This window comes from Rattus norvegicus, chromosome 1 (genome assembly GCF_021556685.1).
Source record: "Rattus norvegicus strain SHRSP/BbbUtx chromosome 1, alternate assembly SHRSP_T2T, whole genome shotgun sequence".
NCBI lineage: Eukaryota > Metazoa > Chordata > Mammalia > Rodentia > Muridae > Rattus > Rattus norvegicus.
The window spans coordinates 209,069,526-209,086,168 of NC_141534.1; the positions used below are offsets into that span (position 1 = coordinate 209,069,526).

Consider the following 16,643-nt stretch of genomic DNA (forward strand, 5'->3'; position numbering starts at 1 on the left):
ACTTGTTTTCTGTGACTGTTCTCTTGGTGAGGCTGAGCTCTGGTTTCTAGGGTGGCTGTGGGCAATGCAGGCTCTGCTCCCACACCCACTTCCTGCCTGGGGCTTCTGTTTCCACCGGCTTTCTGTGGAGCCTGGCTACTCAGGAAGGACGCTGCACGAGGACTTCCCACATAGCAACTGCTGTGGAGCCAGCATGTGTGGTTACACCAAGTCTCCAGAGTGACCTTGGTCTGTCACCCCACACAGCCCGAGCAGACACACTGAAGCCCCCAATTACCCACATCGCCTTCTCTGTATCTAGATGAAGTTCCGATACTCAGATGCTTTGCAAGAAAAGCATTGGAGAGATGGCTAGAGATGGCTCAGTAGTTAAGAGCACTGGTTGCTCTTCCAAGGGATCTAGGTTCAGTTTCCAGCACCCACGAGCACCCACATGGTTGTTCACAATTATCTCCGACTCCAGGGGTCCAACATTCTCTTCTGACATCTCAGGTTACCCAGTACACATACATATGTTAGACAAAGTACACATATATAAAATAAACAATCTTTAAATAGCAGCAGCAGGAAAAGGAAGAAGAGGAGGAGAAGGTGACATTTTACGAGTCAGACATAGTGGCATATACCTTTAATCCCAGAAGATGGGAGAGAGATTGTCCTATCTCTGTGCCCTGGGTACATAATGAGACCCTGCCTCAAAAAATAAAAAAGAAGAAGGCAGCATGCTACCAGGGCTGTCAAGATGAATCAACTGCTGACTCTGAGACTCACATAGAACTAAGTCCTACAAAGTCGTCCTCTGACCTACACAGGCATGGCACACGCACATAAAGGCAAAGCACTGCAAATTAAAGAAAAAAAATAATAAATGATGTGGGCTGGAGCTGGAGAGCTGGCTCAGCAGGTGACGTTTGCTGCTCCCAGCACCCACGTGGTGATGGCTCATAACCATCCATGACCCCAGTTCCAAGAGAACCAATACTCTTCTGATGTCCACATGTACCAGGCATTCACCAGGCATGCACATGCATGTGAAACAATACATATTCATACATACATGTAGGCCAGACTCTCATGAGCACATTCACTAAAAATGTGAGCTAGAGGGGGCTGGAGAGATGGCTCAGTGGTTAAGAGCACTGACTGCTCTTCCAGAGGTCCTGAGTTCAATTCCCAGTAACCACATGGTGGCTCACAACCATCTGTAATAGACTCTTCTGAAGACAGCTATAGCATATATATATAATATATATATTATATATATATATATTAAATGTGAGCTAGAAAGACACTTGGGCACTGCTGCTCTTCCAAAGAAACTACTAGGTTCCCAGCGCCCATATCAGGCAATTCATAATTCCCTGTAACTTTCAGATCCAGGGGATCCAACGTTCCCTTCTGCTCTCTGTGAACACCCACACAGAGATGGCACACACACACACACACACACACACACACACACACACATATGTAAAATATAAAATCCTTTTAAATGAAAAAGAAAACTAGTGTAATGATATACCCATGTAAGATCTACCACTCAGAAAACTAAGCAGGAAGGTCTCGAGACTCTGTGTCAAAGTGAGGTGGAGAATACAGGACATCAAAAAAGAAATATTCTGGGGCTGGAGAGATGGCTCAGCGGTTAAGAGCACCCGACTGCTCTTCCAGAGGTCATGAGTTCAATTCCCAGCAACCACATGGTGGCTCACAACCATCTGTAAAGAGATCTGATGCCCTCTTCTGGTGTATCTGAAGACAGCTACAGTGTACTTATATATAATAAATAAATAAATCTTTAAAAAAAAAAGAAATATTCTTAGAAAATAATGAAAAGGAAAGAAATTATAAGTAAAAGGAAGGTGAAGTAGATTCATCTCAGAAGCCCATGCCAGCAGTCAGGCGGTGTTGTGCCTTCATGTATGTCTGAACTAGAACAGGAGTTACAGACAGCTGTGATCTTGCCATGTGGTTGCTGGGAACTGAACCTGGGTCCTCTGGAAGAGCAGTCAGTGCTCTTAACCACCAAGCCATTTCTCCAGCCCTAGCAGCCAGTCTATGCTCACACCATAAATTCACATTCACAAGTCAGAATCTCTTTCTGTCTCTCTCTCCCTCTCCCTCACCCTCTCTCTCTCCCTCTCCCTCTCATTCTCCCTCTCACTCTCACTCTCACTCTCACTCTCCTTACCCTTGACTGTCCTGGTTCTCATTATGTAGACAAGGCTGCCCTTGAATTCACAGAGAACCTCCTGTCTCCACTTCCCAGTGCTGGCATGTTAAGGAGTTCTCAGTGAGTACCAGCCAGAGAACCAGACTTATCCTAGCACAGTACTAGGGCAGCACCCAAGAGTCACACTAGTGTAGTGTCTGACATGAGTGTCAGCTGATGGCAAGCACTATAATGAATAAGGCCCAACGAGAAATTAGTACTCCTGATTAGGACTCCTGAGCAGTGCTGCATTCGTAATTTGTAGTTGGCAAAGCAAACGAGCCTGCAAAAGGCCTTCCTCGCCCTCTGGGGGCAGGGAGGACAAGCAGGTATTTGAAGGAAATTTAGAAAATTGATGACAAGAACAATGAACACAGAAATTCTTGACAGCACTTAGGCAGAAAAAAAAATGTTTTAAAGTGAAATAAACTCTTTGCAGACCTAAGTCACTTTAGCATTCGGGATCTAGCAGAACAATAGAGCGCTTCATTGGCGTACAAAAACCTCACTCAAAATTGTTTTTGTAAAAGGCGTACAGAATGAGATGTTAAATAACACAGATAAAAGAGTCAGGCAGGGTGGCACACGGCTGCCATCCCAGGATTCAGGAGGCTGAGGCAGGGGGATAGCAACCAGTTAAGAGGTCAGCTGGTCTACAGAGTGAGTTATAGCCAGCCAGACTAATGAGATCCTGCCTCAGATATAGAAAAGGGTGACAAACATGGCCCATGAAAAACAGCAGCTGACAAAGCACAGCGATGCCGAAACGGGGGTAGGGGTGGGGATGCGTGATAAAACAAGAGAGCCAGGCCAGAGTGGTGCCTTTAGCCATAGCACTAGGGAGGCAGAGGCAGGCTAATCTGTGAGTTCCAGGACAGCCAGGGCATGTAAAGAGATACTGTCTGAAAAAGCAAAACCCAATGAGAACCTCAAGGGCACAGTCAGGCTAGCCAAGGGTTCCACGGAGACAGGGTCATCAGGAGACTTACAGGACCAAGAAGCAGCTTTCAGAATAGACTGACACCCCACCACCGAGAGAAACACACAGTCCCTTGGAGGAGGTGTCCAGGCAGTGGCCCAGACTTACAGAGATGACATCAACGACTCCACCAAGGCCCACATTCTGCCAGCGAACAACATCCCGATCACCCCTGCTCTGCTGATGTGCGGCGTTAGAAATGTCTCTGGATGCTGCCTGGGATGGAGCATGTCTTTATTCCCAGTACTCAGGAAACAGAAGCAGGCAGACTTCTGTGAGATCAAAGCCAGCCAGGTCTACATAGAGAGGTCTAGGCTAGAGCTACATAGAGAAACCCTGGCTGAGAGAGAGGGGAAGAGAGCCTGAAACAGAGAGACAGAGATAGAAAGATTCTGGCTCACTTTACACCTATGTAATTTATGAAAACTCAGTTTCGCCATCTATAAATGGAGGTAGTCATAGCCCCACCCACCTGGAGTCCCCGTGAGGATTAAGGGCAGAGTACGAACAAAGCTCTCATCACCCTGTCTGGTACATCACCTTCTGGGGTCAGCATTAGGCACACTCTAGGGATAACTCACTGCCTTAGGGCCATGCTTCCCATCACCACCCCTGCTGCAGGCTGCCACCCTGCCGCTTCCCTCCTAATTCCCTCTCTGCAAAGGCTAAAACACATTCTCACGCGTGCGCGCACACACGCATACACGCACACACGCACACACGCACCCAAACACAAGTTGCTCTTTGGTGCTTAGTTCAACTTTTGTGTCTCTGCCACAAACTGGCCATTACCCCACATTGCTCTCCTTGCTGCAGTGTCCAGGAGGAAATGCTCGCGGAGAAGTCCTGGGTGTCACGTCACAGGAGCCTCCTTCAGAAGTTCCTGATGCACAGGATAGGGTGAACTTGACCAGTGAATGGATTAATGTGAGTGGACTGATGGGCAGGCGGACGTGTTCCCACACGTGCTGGTGACCTGGACTGGCACTCCTCAGCTACCTTCCATCCCTGGGTTGTGAGTCCGAGACTGGAGCCCTAGGAACAAGTATGGAACGACTCCCGTGGGGCAAGTCTGAATAGACTTTGAGAAAGAGGTGGCCTTTGGGCAAATGTGTTGACTCTCAGACTTCTGGATATCACCCGTACAAGGATGTACACTGCAGGTCTCTGGCCCAGCCAGTTCAACTCACACCAAAGCAGCGCTGACGTCACCCTGCCCCTCAGGCTTCATGACCACCAGGAACCTCCTTAACCTGTCTGTGCCCTGGCATACTCATGACATCTGTGTCTGAGAGGCTGACTGTGTTAATATCCTAACACTCTCCTCCTAGACATTCAACTTCCACCCCTTAGTAAGCCCATCTCTCACCTTTATCCACACTCTCCACAGGCTCCCAGCCCATAGGCTCACTCTCTGTCCCTCCCCCAGCTCTTTCCTCAAGTGCTGCCCACAAGCAGAACTCTCCCACTCCTCCATTCAGAAACCCTCAAGTCCTCCCTCCCCCAATTTACACTTCCCTCTGGGAGGTGACAGCCACTGGGAGGGTGGGAGAGTGGATGACAGCCCACCAACAGCTTTACTCACTCTTCATCATCTTGAGTTCCAGGCTCCAGGCCTGATTACGTCAGAGGTTCAACCATCCATCCCTCAGTCCCTTGAGTAAGCCTTTTTCACGAATTAAACCACCTCCTCCTGGAAGCCCTGCTGCACCCTCCCATCCTCCCTCCAAGAAGACAAACGCAGAGTTGAACACTGGTCACAGGGTCAGACAGAGATCCAAACGTGGGACGGAGAGACACAGGAACAGATTCGATGAGCATTAACTGACCCCAAAGCCATATAACCATTAAAGGAAGTGCCCTGATTCTAGGCTTTTTAGGGAAGGTGAGTCTCAGAGGTGGGTGGCCTGAGGCCTGATGTGAGAAGTAGATAGAGCTCTCTTGGACCCCATGTCCTTATGGAGGCTGGTCATGGCTGTGACACCCACAGCCCTCCGCCAAGCCAACCCCCAAAGCTGACTCTGGCCTTCCATCCAGGTTCCATGAGAGCTGTGTCCTCATGCCCACCAGGTGCCTCCTTACCTGGCTACAACCACACCTGAGCCCCCAGCAGCCTTGTGTAATTATGGGCCTCCACTTTGCACTTTCCTGGAACCCTTTGCCCCCCTCTGCTCCCAAGCCTGGCTGATGTAGAGCTCTGGGTGGACCTAGCCCATGCAGGGCGGGCCTCTTCAGACCAGGCGTGTGCCTCCAGGCCGCACGGCTCCGCACAAACTTGTCTCCCAGGATTTTTCCACACAAAACACATCTCCCAGGGAAGCAACCGGTCTGATGAGACGGGTGTGCAACCTTCCCACCCCACCCTCGGGTGCCCCCACGGTACCATCTCCAAACAGAGGCTGTTGCCCACAGGAGCTGAGCCCTGATGGAGCCCACCACAGGATCTCGGACACGGATGGAGCCCAGGAGGAGTTGTCCTACAGCAGTGACCTCCAGAATCAGCCAGGGGGCCAGTGGGATCCAGAACAGCGGCAAGGTACGTTGACAAGCCCCTGCCTCCACCCACGACCAGTAGACCCAAGCCAGACTCTATCCTGGGTGTGGGGGGCTTCCCTCTCCATGCTTCTCTCCCCGACAACCTCTGACCTCTGACTCCCATCCTCCAGACCTTCCTACTCGCCCTGATCTTATCCCTAATGCTGTCTTTCTCCAAGCACTCTCCGTTTCCAGGATTCTGCGCCTACTCACCCTCTGTTAATGTCTTTAAGAGACCAGGACTCTTAAAGGGCCTGGTGTGAGACAGAGAGCTCAGGCTGAGCCCGGAGACTAGGTTCTAGAAAGAGCTGCAGCCTAAGGATAGAGACCCAGGAATGCTTAAGGGAAGTGCCCAGGCATGTGAGACAACTTGACCCCATAAGCCAACTTTCCTAGTTTTGCCTCTTAACCTTCCCAACCTACCTGGATGGCAGGCCTAACTCACATTGGGAGACCTTGTAGGAACAAGTTTTGGTGCCCCTCACTTCCAGCCTTCCAACTTTCTCTAACCTAGCTCTCCCCCAAAACCTCCTGGCCCCCCAGCATGGCAGGTGCTGACATGAGCCTAGGCCCCTCTGAGTCAACCCCTTGGGGCGGCCCCGCCTGCCTGCCCTGACTCATATGTTGGGAACGGGCCTCCCACCCCAGGCCTGGGGGGCAGAAGCTGAGGAGAGGTGCCAGAGAGGGCCAAGCAGCCCTTCGGAAGCCTCTGTACAGGTAGAGGCTGGGGTGAGTTTCAGGGTTTACAGATCAGGGGGTGGACATATGTCTACCTCACTGGGTTCTTTTATGGAGTTGTCAGGCCCAGGTTTAGGGCCATCATGGAGCTGCTTTGAACCCTAAAACTCCAGCCCTTATGTTCTCTATCCTTTACCTGGACTCTATAAACCGAAAACTGTCTCTGGGTGCCAACCTTGCTGGGACCTCACCAAGCCCGGGTCCAGCTGTCTTGGAGGCTGCTTGATCTTTGATGCTCTAGAGCTCCCAACCCCCAGGCTGGGACACTCCTTCTCGTATGGCTTGTAGTGACAGGCCCCCACAGGCTTCCTGCCCTACTCTCATACTAAGAACGCTGGCCCCCACGGGGCTTGGTCTGGGCTTGGAAGACTGAGAGCAAGTAGAACCCACGTCCCTGTGGCCCTGTCCTGGGATAGGAGAAAAGGGAAGGCCAGCCGACTCGAGGACACGCAGGGCCAGTTCTTCCGCCCAAATTCCACCTTAAGCAGGCAGAGGCCCCTCCCTCCCACCTGGCCCAGGTGTCCCCGCCCCCAGCCAAGCTCTGGGCTGGGCGGGCAGGCGTCTGTCTAAGAGAGCCAGCCAGGAAGAGACTGGAACCAGGCCTCGAGGGACAAGACCGGGGAGAGGCCCAGGACAGGTGGGCTGGCTAGTCGCCCCTGTCACTATGCAGGAAGGTAACTTCCTGCTGTCTGCCCTGCAGCCTGAGGCTGGTGTTTGCTCCCTGGCGCTGCCCTCGGACCTGCAGCTGGATCGCCGGGGTGCTGAAGGGCCTGAGGCTGATCGGCTTCGAGCTGCCAGAGTCCAGGAGCAAGTCCGAGCCCGCCTCCTGCAGCTGGGCCAGCAGTCGCGGCACAATGGGTCTACTGAGCTTGATGGCTCCGCGGAGAGCACCAGAGGTAGGCCAACTTTGGGCATGGTAGGCAACAGAGGGAGATGAAATTGGTAATGGTGACAGTGGCCGGTGGAGGTGGCTAGGGCAGGAGTGATGGTGCTAGGGGCAGAAGCCTACAAGCTCGGGGGGTTCAGGCTTTGACTCACCTTACAGAGGCCTGCTCTGAGTCACTGCCCCGCCCCAGCAGGCATAGGGAGCCGCCTGGGTGGGGCATCCCTCCTTCCCCAGCCAGGACAGGGGTCCTGGGGCAGGGCCTATCCACTCCCTAAGTTGGAAAGACTTGGGAGGCACAAGGTAAGCAGCCAGGCCCACCTGTCACAACACCCCCCCCCCAACACATTCCCTCCCAGAACCACAGAACACAGGCATACTTGAGGTCTCAGAGAGGCCAGAGTGCCTCCTAACCAAATGGGAGTGAGTATAACAGTAGCATGCGAGAGAGGGATGGTCCTGGATAGAGCCCAGGTCTGTCTGGAGCAGGGGCTCCCTGAGGAATTGCAGAACTGGGCCTACCAGGAGTGACCCAGATACATTTCATGAGAATAGCCCACAGGGTACTCCTCAGGGGCAGAGTGTGTGTGTGTGTGTGTGTGTGTGTGTGTGTGTGTGTGTGTGTGTGTGTGTGTGCGTGCGTGCGCGCGCACGCTCGCGTGGGTGGGTGGGTGTTGGAGGGTCACTCAGACATGCTAGGCTCAAGGCAGTCACTCCAGAAACATTTCCATACCTGCAAGGCTACGACAACAGGAATTAAGTTTAGACAGTACAATGAACCTCTGTTCGGAGGTCCAAACCTCAGCTCACAGTGGTCCCGTGATGTTGTCTGGCAGAAGGGGCAGGTCAGGAACTAAATTGCTGCCCAAAATCTTATTGGAGCCAAGTTGATGCCCAGGGGTCATGGGGTGGGGGAGGGCACAGGGAGGGGTTAATTACCACCTGGCTACCCCGCTAATTAGGGGGAGGAGGATAGTAATTTGGGGGTGGGCGTAAGGTCCCCAGGCTGGGGTGTGCCCCCTAGGCTGGCCCTCACTAGCGTCAAAGGGTTAACAGCCCCTGCCCAGAAGCCTCATTAACCTGGGTGGGTCTGGGGAGCATCATACTGTCCACCCCCTGAGCGGAATTGGAAGGTACAAAGGAAGGCCCCTTACTCATACTGACCTCTGTAGTAGCTACTCTGCTCAAGGAGCTCTTCCCAAAACCAGAGGAGCCCTGGCAAAGGCTGAGTCCACCCAAGGCCTGCCCACTGTCACCATCAACCCTTGGGATGATGTTTCCTGTGTGGCCTCGCCTCTGCCTCTCTACTCTGTACCATTCTCTCTGTTCATTCAGTCGCCCATTTCCTGTTGTTGTTGTTGTTTAAATATTTATTTATGTATGTGAGTACACTGTAGCTGTCCTCAGACACACCAGAAGAGGGCATCCAATCCCATCACAGATGGTTGTGAGCCACCATGTGGTTGCTGGGAATTAAACTCAGGACCTCTGGAAGGGCAGCCAGCCATCTCTCCAGGCCCCAGATGCCTGTTTTCTTTTCACCCATGTAATCCTCTTTCACCTTCTCTCCCACCAATCCATTCATCTACATATCATTCCAAACTTCTGACCAGCCCTCCCTCCCCAACCGCCCACCTTTCTGTCCACTGACCATAGAGCTGGGCTGTCACCCAGTCCTCAGCTAATGTGCAGCTGGATGGGGTAGGTGTGGTGCCTGCCTCGGGCTCTACCAGGTGGCTCTACCACTGCCGATCTGAGCAGACTGATCCAGAGAGACTGGATCCTTGGCCTGTACAGTGTCACTCCCTTGTGAGTGTAGCACAGACTCAGTCTGGGCACAAGAGGCGCTCAGTGGAGGTCTCGGTGGGTTGAGGCAGGTTGGGCTGGCTCTGCTCTGGCAGGGACTGGGCAGCTGATGGAGACCCTAGCATATTCTCCAGGCAGTCCAGAGGTGAGCAGGGCGAGTTGTCTGAACGCCTCTGAGCAGAGAAGGCAGTCTGGAGCTCTAGGGAAAGAGGACCTCTCAGAACAGACTGGATGAAGTCAAGCTGCAGCCATGGCAGAACCATGGAAAAGGGATTAACTCCAAAACTGACTTGGTCTCCCTGCCCTGCGTCTGATGTCACACCCAGGACTGTGATCAGAGACCTCTGGCAGAAAGAAGAAAAAAAGCCAACACTTTCCTATCGGTCACGGTGTCATGGCTGTCACTGTCTCTGTCCACAGGACTGCCCAGGGGTCAATACCACACTATGCAGAGTGGCTTCAGCTCCCGATCCCAGGGTATGAGTGGAGACAAGACCTCGGTGAGTGAGCTCTGCAGCCTGCACTGAGGGGGAGGCTCTACAGGGGAGGCTGGGAGCTCCAGATCAGAAGGGGAGGGTGCCAAGTAAACCCCAGATACCCCTTCACTGTGCCATACCCTCCCACAGACCTTCCGGCCCATCGCCAAGCCGGCCTACAACCCAGCCTCCTGGTCCTCCCGCTCAGCCGTGGATCTGACCTGCAGTCGGAGGCTGAGTTCTGCCCATAATGGGGGCAGTGCCTTTGGGGCTGTGGGATATGGGGGTGCCCAGCCCACTCCACCTATGCCCACCCGGCCAGTGTCCTTCCATGAGCGAGGTGGGGCAGCCAGCAGAGCTGACTATGACACATTGTCCCTGCGCTCACTGAGGCTGGGGCCGGGGGGCCTGGACGACCGTTACAGCGTGGTGTCTGAGCAACTAGAGCCTGCAGCCGCCTCTACCTACAGAGCCTATGCTTACGAACGCCAGGCCAGCTCCAGCTCTAGCCGAGCGGGAGGCCTGGACTGGCCAGAGGCCACTGAGGGACCACCCAGCAGGACCATCCGTGCGCCTGCCATGCGGACCCTGCAACGATTTCAGAGCAGCCACCGAAGCCGTGGGGGTACCGGGTCAGTGTCAGGAGCTGGCCTGGAGCCAGTGGCCCGAGCCCCATCTGTACGTAGCCTCAGTCTTAGCCTGGGTGACTCAGGCCACCTGCCGGACGTACGTGGGTTGGACAGCTACACAGGCCACCGAACCCTGCAGAGGCTCAGCAGTGGGTGAGGAGCTGGGCTTGGAGCAGGGAGGGGACTGTATCATACAGTCTGGCCCAAACTTAGTCTGCCTGGCCACTGACTAACCCCTGATTCTACAGCTTTGATGACATTGACCTGCCTTCAGCAGTCAAGTACCTCATGGCCTCAGACCCCAACCTGCAGGTGCTGGGGGCGGCTTACATCCAGCACAGATGCTACAGTGATGCAGCAGCCAAGAAGCAGGTGACAAATCCCAAATCCTGCTGTCTCTTGATGACTGTCCCACTGGCCCCAATGCCCCCGACGACTATCCTCACCAGCTCCTTAGCCCTGCTTGCTAATCACTAGGCTGGCTGGGCAAACCTCACCTTTTCATATCATCAGCAAAGAAAGGGCAGAAATGCCCTATTTGTATACACTCGCATCACCAATGTGTGTGTGTGTATACATATATACATACATATATATACACATACATATATACATACTATATATATGCATACATACATACTATATATACATATATATGCATATATACACATTACCTACATACGTATGCACTTAGTTCCATGCTTGTGAACATGTCTGCATGCATGTTCACGGTCTGCATTTGCCCACATACACCTGTATATATGTGTATACACACACACAAACACATACACTCACACACACACACACACGCATCACCTGCATACATATACATCATATAGACATACCTGTGGCACATCTATGCTGCATCATCTCCAAATGCCTGAATACGCATGCCCAATCCTGTATACGCCTGTAGCATAGTCACCATGTCCATACACCTGCACCCCCGATGCTTGCCTGCATTGTGTACAGACCCACCTCTCGCCTGTATTGTCTGGATTACCTATACACATATGCACTTAGTTCCATGCTTGTGGACATGTCTGCATGCATGTTCACAGTCCGCCTATGCCCACATACACATGTATATATGTGCCACAGGCTCGCAGCCTCCAGGCAGTGCCGAGACTGGTGAAGCTCTTCAACCACGCCAACCAGGAGGTGCAGCGCCATGCCACCGGTGCCATGCGCAACCTCATCTATGACAACGTGGACAACAAACTGGCCTTGGTGGAGGAGAATGGCATCTTTGAGCTGTTGAGGACGCTTCGAGAGCAGGACGATGAGCTGCGCAAAAATGTTACAGGTACCCTTGTGCCTCCCCCTCTGCATTCTGGCCTGCTTTTCTGCCCTGTCCTGTCCTTGCCCCTCTCCCACCACACTCCCCCTCTCTCCTCCCTTGTCCTCAACAATCTCCATCTTATGCCTTCCCTATCCCATCCTGCATTTTTCGGGGTTTGTTGTTCAAGTCTCTTGCTGCTGCTGTTGTCATCTCATTGATTATCACTTGGTGGGTGTGCATGCATTCAATGAGCGTCCATGTGGAGGTCGGAGGACAGTTTTCTCCTTCCACTGTGGGTTCTGGGGATTAAACTCAGGTAACCTGGCTTGTGCCATTTTACCAGCCCATCCATCCATCCATCCATCCATCCATCCATCCATCCATCCATCCATCCATCCATCTAGACAGGAACTTACTACATAGCCTTGGCTGTCTTGAAACTCACTATGTAGACCAGCCTAGTCTTTAAGCCATAGAAACCTGCCTGCCCCTGCTTCCTGAGTGCTGGGATTAACAGTGTGTGCCACTATGCCTGGTTCATTTTATTATTTTTATAAAACATTTGTTTATTTTTATTTTTTATGTATATGAAGTTTTTGCCTGCAGGTTTGTATGTTTACCGTATACCTGCCTGGTACCCAGAAAGGTCAGAAGAGGACATTAGAGCCCCTGAAACTAGAATTACAGATGGCTATTAAAAGCCATGTTAGAAATGGGAACCAATTGTGTCCCCTATAAAACTAGTAAGTGCTTCACTCCACCATTTCTCTAGCCCCTGGTTGTGTGTGTGTGTGTGTGTGTGTGTGTGTGTGTGTGTGTGTGTGATGTGTGTGCACGCGCGCGCGTGTGTGTCTCCAATTTATTGATTTTATTTTATATGTATGACTGTTTTGCTTGCATGAACGTCTGTACACCACATGCATGCCCAGTGCCCAGTGGGGTCAGAAGAGGGCATCAGACCCCCTGGAACTAGAGTTAGAGATGATTGTGAACTATCATGTGGGTGCTGGGAATTGAACCCAGGTCTTCTGGAAGAGTGGCCTGTGCTCTTAACCACTGAGCCGTATCTCTGGCCTTCCCCAACCCATTCCCATTGCTCCACTCTGTACACTAAACTGGCCTTCATCTCACTATGTTTCACACTCTGGCCCTGAACTCACGGTAACCCTTCTGAGTTGTTGGAGTTACAGGCATGAGCCATCACGCCAAGCCAAACTTACTGTTGTGTTTGTTACTGTGGTCTTTGTTTTTGAGACAAGGTCTCACTATATAGCTCTGGCTGACCCAGAACTCATTATGTTCACCAAGCTGGCCTCAGACTCACAGAAATTACTTGCCTGTGTTCCCCAAATGCTCGGGTTAAAGGCATGTAACTCTTTGCCTGACAATTTATTTTGAGAGAGGGTTTCTCAAACTCATGGCAATCCTATTTCTAGCTTCCTCAAATCCTAGATTATAAGTATCTCACCTACAGAACTATTTTTTGTGGCTTTTTACTCTTATTTTCTGTGGCGCTAGGTATGGCACTCAAGTATACAAGCAGAGCAAGTGTTCCTCCATGAGCTCCTCTTTGACTTCACTCCACTGAGTTCTCTTCCCATTCGCTTCCACTCCTAAGCCTTCAAATCCCCGTACCTTGTCTGTCTTTCTTGCTCTGTTCCTGCCCCATCCCCGCAAAGGTCACACTGAGGACTTTCCAGAGGAGCTCTAGAGTAAGGCAAGGCTCCAAGAAAGTGTGGGGTCAAGAGCTGAAGCGATGGCCCAGTGACTAAGAGTGTTTGCTGCTCTTCCGAAGGACCCAGGTTCTGTCCCCAGCACCCACATCAGGCAGCTCACGACTGCTTGTAACTCCAGCTCCAGGGTATCTGTTGCTTTCTCCTGGACTCCGCGGATACCTGTACTCATGTGGTTATGATGTACTCACGCATGGACACAAAGAAAGAAATCTCTGTAAAAAGTTGTGGAGAGCCTGCTCTGCACCATCCCCAGAGGAAGCAAAAGAGCCAGGGAACCGACCCTGACTGCAGCCTTGGCCCCATCTTGTGCAGGGATTCTATGGAACCTGTCCTCCAGTGACCACTTGAAGGACCGCCTCGCCCGAGATACACTGGAGCAGCTCACAGATCTGGTGCTAAGCCCCCTGTCAGGGGCAGGCGGGCCCCCCCTCATCCAGCAGAATGCTTCTGAGGCAGAGATCTTCTACAATGCTACTGGCTTCCTCAGGTGTGCTAAGTGGGCCAGGAGATGCTGAGGGGAGAGAGGCCGGTGCCAGAGAAGGATTAGAGAAACTTCGAGCAGAAGCATGTTCGTTTACCACCCAGTTGACAAGAACAGTTAGCCAAGCCCACTGGGAGACATAAATGGCAGAGAAAAGTTTAGGGGCCGAAGCAAGAGTGGGATGGGCAGAACACCCTGGGGCTTATGATTCACTGAATCAAGTCTCTTGCCCTGACATCCATCTTCCTAAACTGAGGAGTTAGTTGGGGGATGGGTATGTGAAGGGTAGGCCCAGAAGCATCTGGTAAGGTCCAGGAACAGAAGGGCACAGGGGCCAGTGCCAACTCAGAAGGGAAAGACCGGTTAGTGCCTGATGATTTCACCTCCAGGACTTCAGGTTGAGGCTCCCTGAGGTGGCACTTCGAGGCTCCCTGAGGGGACTGTGTTGGTATCCCTGGGGAACCTCTGATCTGCCTCCATCCCCAGGAACCTCAGCTCAGCCTCCCAGGCCACTCGCCAGAAGATGCGTGAGTGCCATGGGCTAGTGGATGCTCTGGTCACCTACATCAACCATGCCCTGGACGTGGGCAAGTGTGAGGACAAGGTGAGGGGCAGCTGGTGAGCCAAGGGGGCCCAGGGGCTTCGGCCCACTCTGATCACCCTCTGTTCCTTCCCTGCAGAGTGTGGAAAATGCTGTGTGTGTGCTGAGGAATTTGTCCTACCGCCTATATGACGAGATGCCACCATCAGCACTGCAGCGGCTTGAAGGCCGCGGCCGCAGGGACATGGCGGGGGCACCACCTGGTGAAGTGGTGGGCTGCTTTACACCCCAGAGTCGGCGGCTGCGAGAGGTGAGCCCAGGCCTGGGAGGCCAGGGACAGGGAGTACCAGCCTGATGCTCCGACCTCAGTTGTCCCCCTGGTTGATTCCTGTACCCTCCCACTTAGCTTCCTCTCACAGCCGATGCACTCACTTTTGCTGAAGTATCTAAGGATCCCAAGGGCCTTGAGTGGCTGTGGAGCCCCCAGATCGTGGGGTTGTACAACCGACTGCTGCAGCGCTGTGAACTAAATCGGCATACGACAGAGGCGGCTGCAGGAGCGCTACAGAATATCACCGCGGGTGACCGCAGGGTCAGTAGGCTGACAGGCCCCACTCCTGTCTTATGCTAAGCACTCAGGCTCACGCATGAAAGCCACACCCTAGGAATTCATGGTCTGTTGTGGGGAAGGATCCCTAAAAGTGAGGCATAAAACCCTTGCTCAGCCTGGGGAGTGGGACCCTGTGTGGATTTGGGGGTTCTGACATTCTGAGCAGAAGGGTTACCTGGTCAGGTCCTGACTTGGCAGAGCAGGCTGAAGTAGTAGTCAAGAAATGAAGAAGTGATTCTGCCTCAATCCTGAACGGGGCTGGCTAGGGCTGGCCCGGCTGCTTCTGGGCTTCACCATGCTCCCTGTCTTTCTCTGCAGTGGGCAGGTGTACTGAGCCGCCTGGCCCTGGAACAGGAACGCATCCTGAACCCCTTGCTGGACCGCGTTCGCACCGCTGACCACAACCAGCTGCGCTCACTGACTGGCCTCATCCGAAACCTGTCTCGGAATGCTCGGAACAAGGACGAGATGTGTGAGTTCTGTCCCTGGTCCAGTACACAGCCCATGTCTCCCAAGGAGCTGGCTTCTGGTTAGCAAGTCGAATGGAGTGGGCAGGTGTGTGTGTGTCAGCCCCCAGGGGAGGCAGCGGTTCTGGGCGCCAAGGCAGGAGAGAATATGGCAGACTGATCCTAACCTCTTATCAGCCACAAAGGTAGTGAGCCACCTGATTGAGAAGCTTCCTGGTAGTGTGGGTGAGAAGTGTCCCCCGGCTGAGGTGCTGGTCAACATCATAGCTGTGCTCAACAACCTGGTAGTAGCCAGCCCTATTGCTGCCCGAGACCTGCTCTACTTCGATGGACTCCGAAAACTGGTATTCATCAAAAAGAAGAGGGATAGGTAAGGACCAAACAGCCCACAGCAACACGGCCAAGGTATACACACCCATCCTACCTCCTAGTCTTGACCCTGACCCTCTTGGAATGCCCACAGCCCTGACAGTGAGAAGTCATCCCGGGCAGCCTCCAGCCTCTTGGCCAACCTCTGGCAGTACAGCAAGCTCCACCGTGACTTCCGGGCGGTATGTTTTACAGAGTCCATCAACGGGGTCTTGGGGCATGAGGCTCAGTACAGGATGCAGGTCACCAGGAGAGGGACACAAGCCTGGAACACAGAAGCAAGGGGCCCAGGCTGTGCACGGAACATTATAGGGAAGGCAGGATCTCAGGGATAGCAAAGGCAGTCCTGATCTCTCTGTCCTCTCTTCACTGCAGAAAGGCTACCGGAAAGAGGACTTCCTGGGCCCATAGGTGAAGCCTCCTGGAGGTGAAGTGATTCAGCTTCCAAGAGACAAGCTCAGCTCCTGCTGTCCCACAGCATACAGAAGAAGAGCTGATGACCACAGGACCTCTCTCTCTCTCTCTCTCTCTCTCTCTCTCTCTCTCTCTCTCTCTCCCTGGAGTCCCATGTGTGCTCTTGAGGGACCAGGGCCACCAGAAAAGAACAGGCGCTTGCAACTGGAAATTGACTGGCTTCTGCAGGCAGGGAAGGGGGTAGGGCTTGAGCTGCTCTGGTGTGCTGGGTGGTGATCAGTCACAATGGCAAGGGTGGGGCTGCCCCTGGCCTGATAGCTTTGTGACGGGCAACATTGGGAATAAAGGTGGTTTTGAACAGAGTCTCAGCTCCATGTGTTTCCATGACTGGCCACAGATCCTGAAGTGTACATTGTCCCCAAACATGCCTACATGTCCCAGAAGACACACCTCCAGGTCTACACATAGGCCTCAGGAATCAGAAG

At 53.0% G+C, this 16,643-nt stretch overlaps 1 protein-coding gene across 2 annotated transcripts; it reads left to right on the plus strand.

The window, feature by feature from the left end:
* The first annotated feature begins 5,581 nt into the window (after window positions 1-5,581).
* Window positions 5,582-16,520, plus strand: Pkp3 (plakophilin 3). 2 transcript variants are annotated; one of them, NM_001106315.3, is given in 14 exon segments: window positions 5,582-5,727; window positions 7,165-7,360; window positions 9,574-9,653; window positions 9,780-10,411; window positions 10,507-10,630; window positions 11,360-11,564; window positions 13,589-13,763; window positions 14,244-14,361; window positions 14,438-14,608; window positions 14,705-14,890; window positions 15,227-15,380; window positions 15,553-15,745; window positions 15,839-15,926; window positions 16,120-16,520. In NM_001106315.3, coding segments are annotated over 14 exon segments (2,469 nt in total). In that variant the 5' UTR covers window positions 5,582-5,616; the 3' UTR covers window positions 16,156-16,520.
* Window positions 16,521-16,643: the final 123 nt, after the last annotated feature.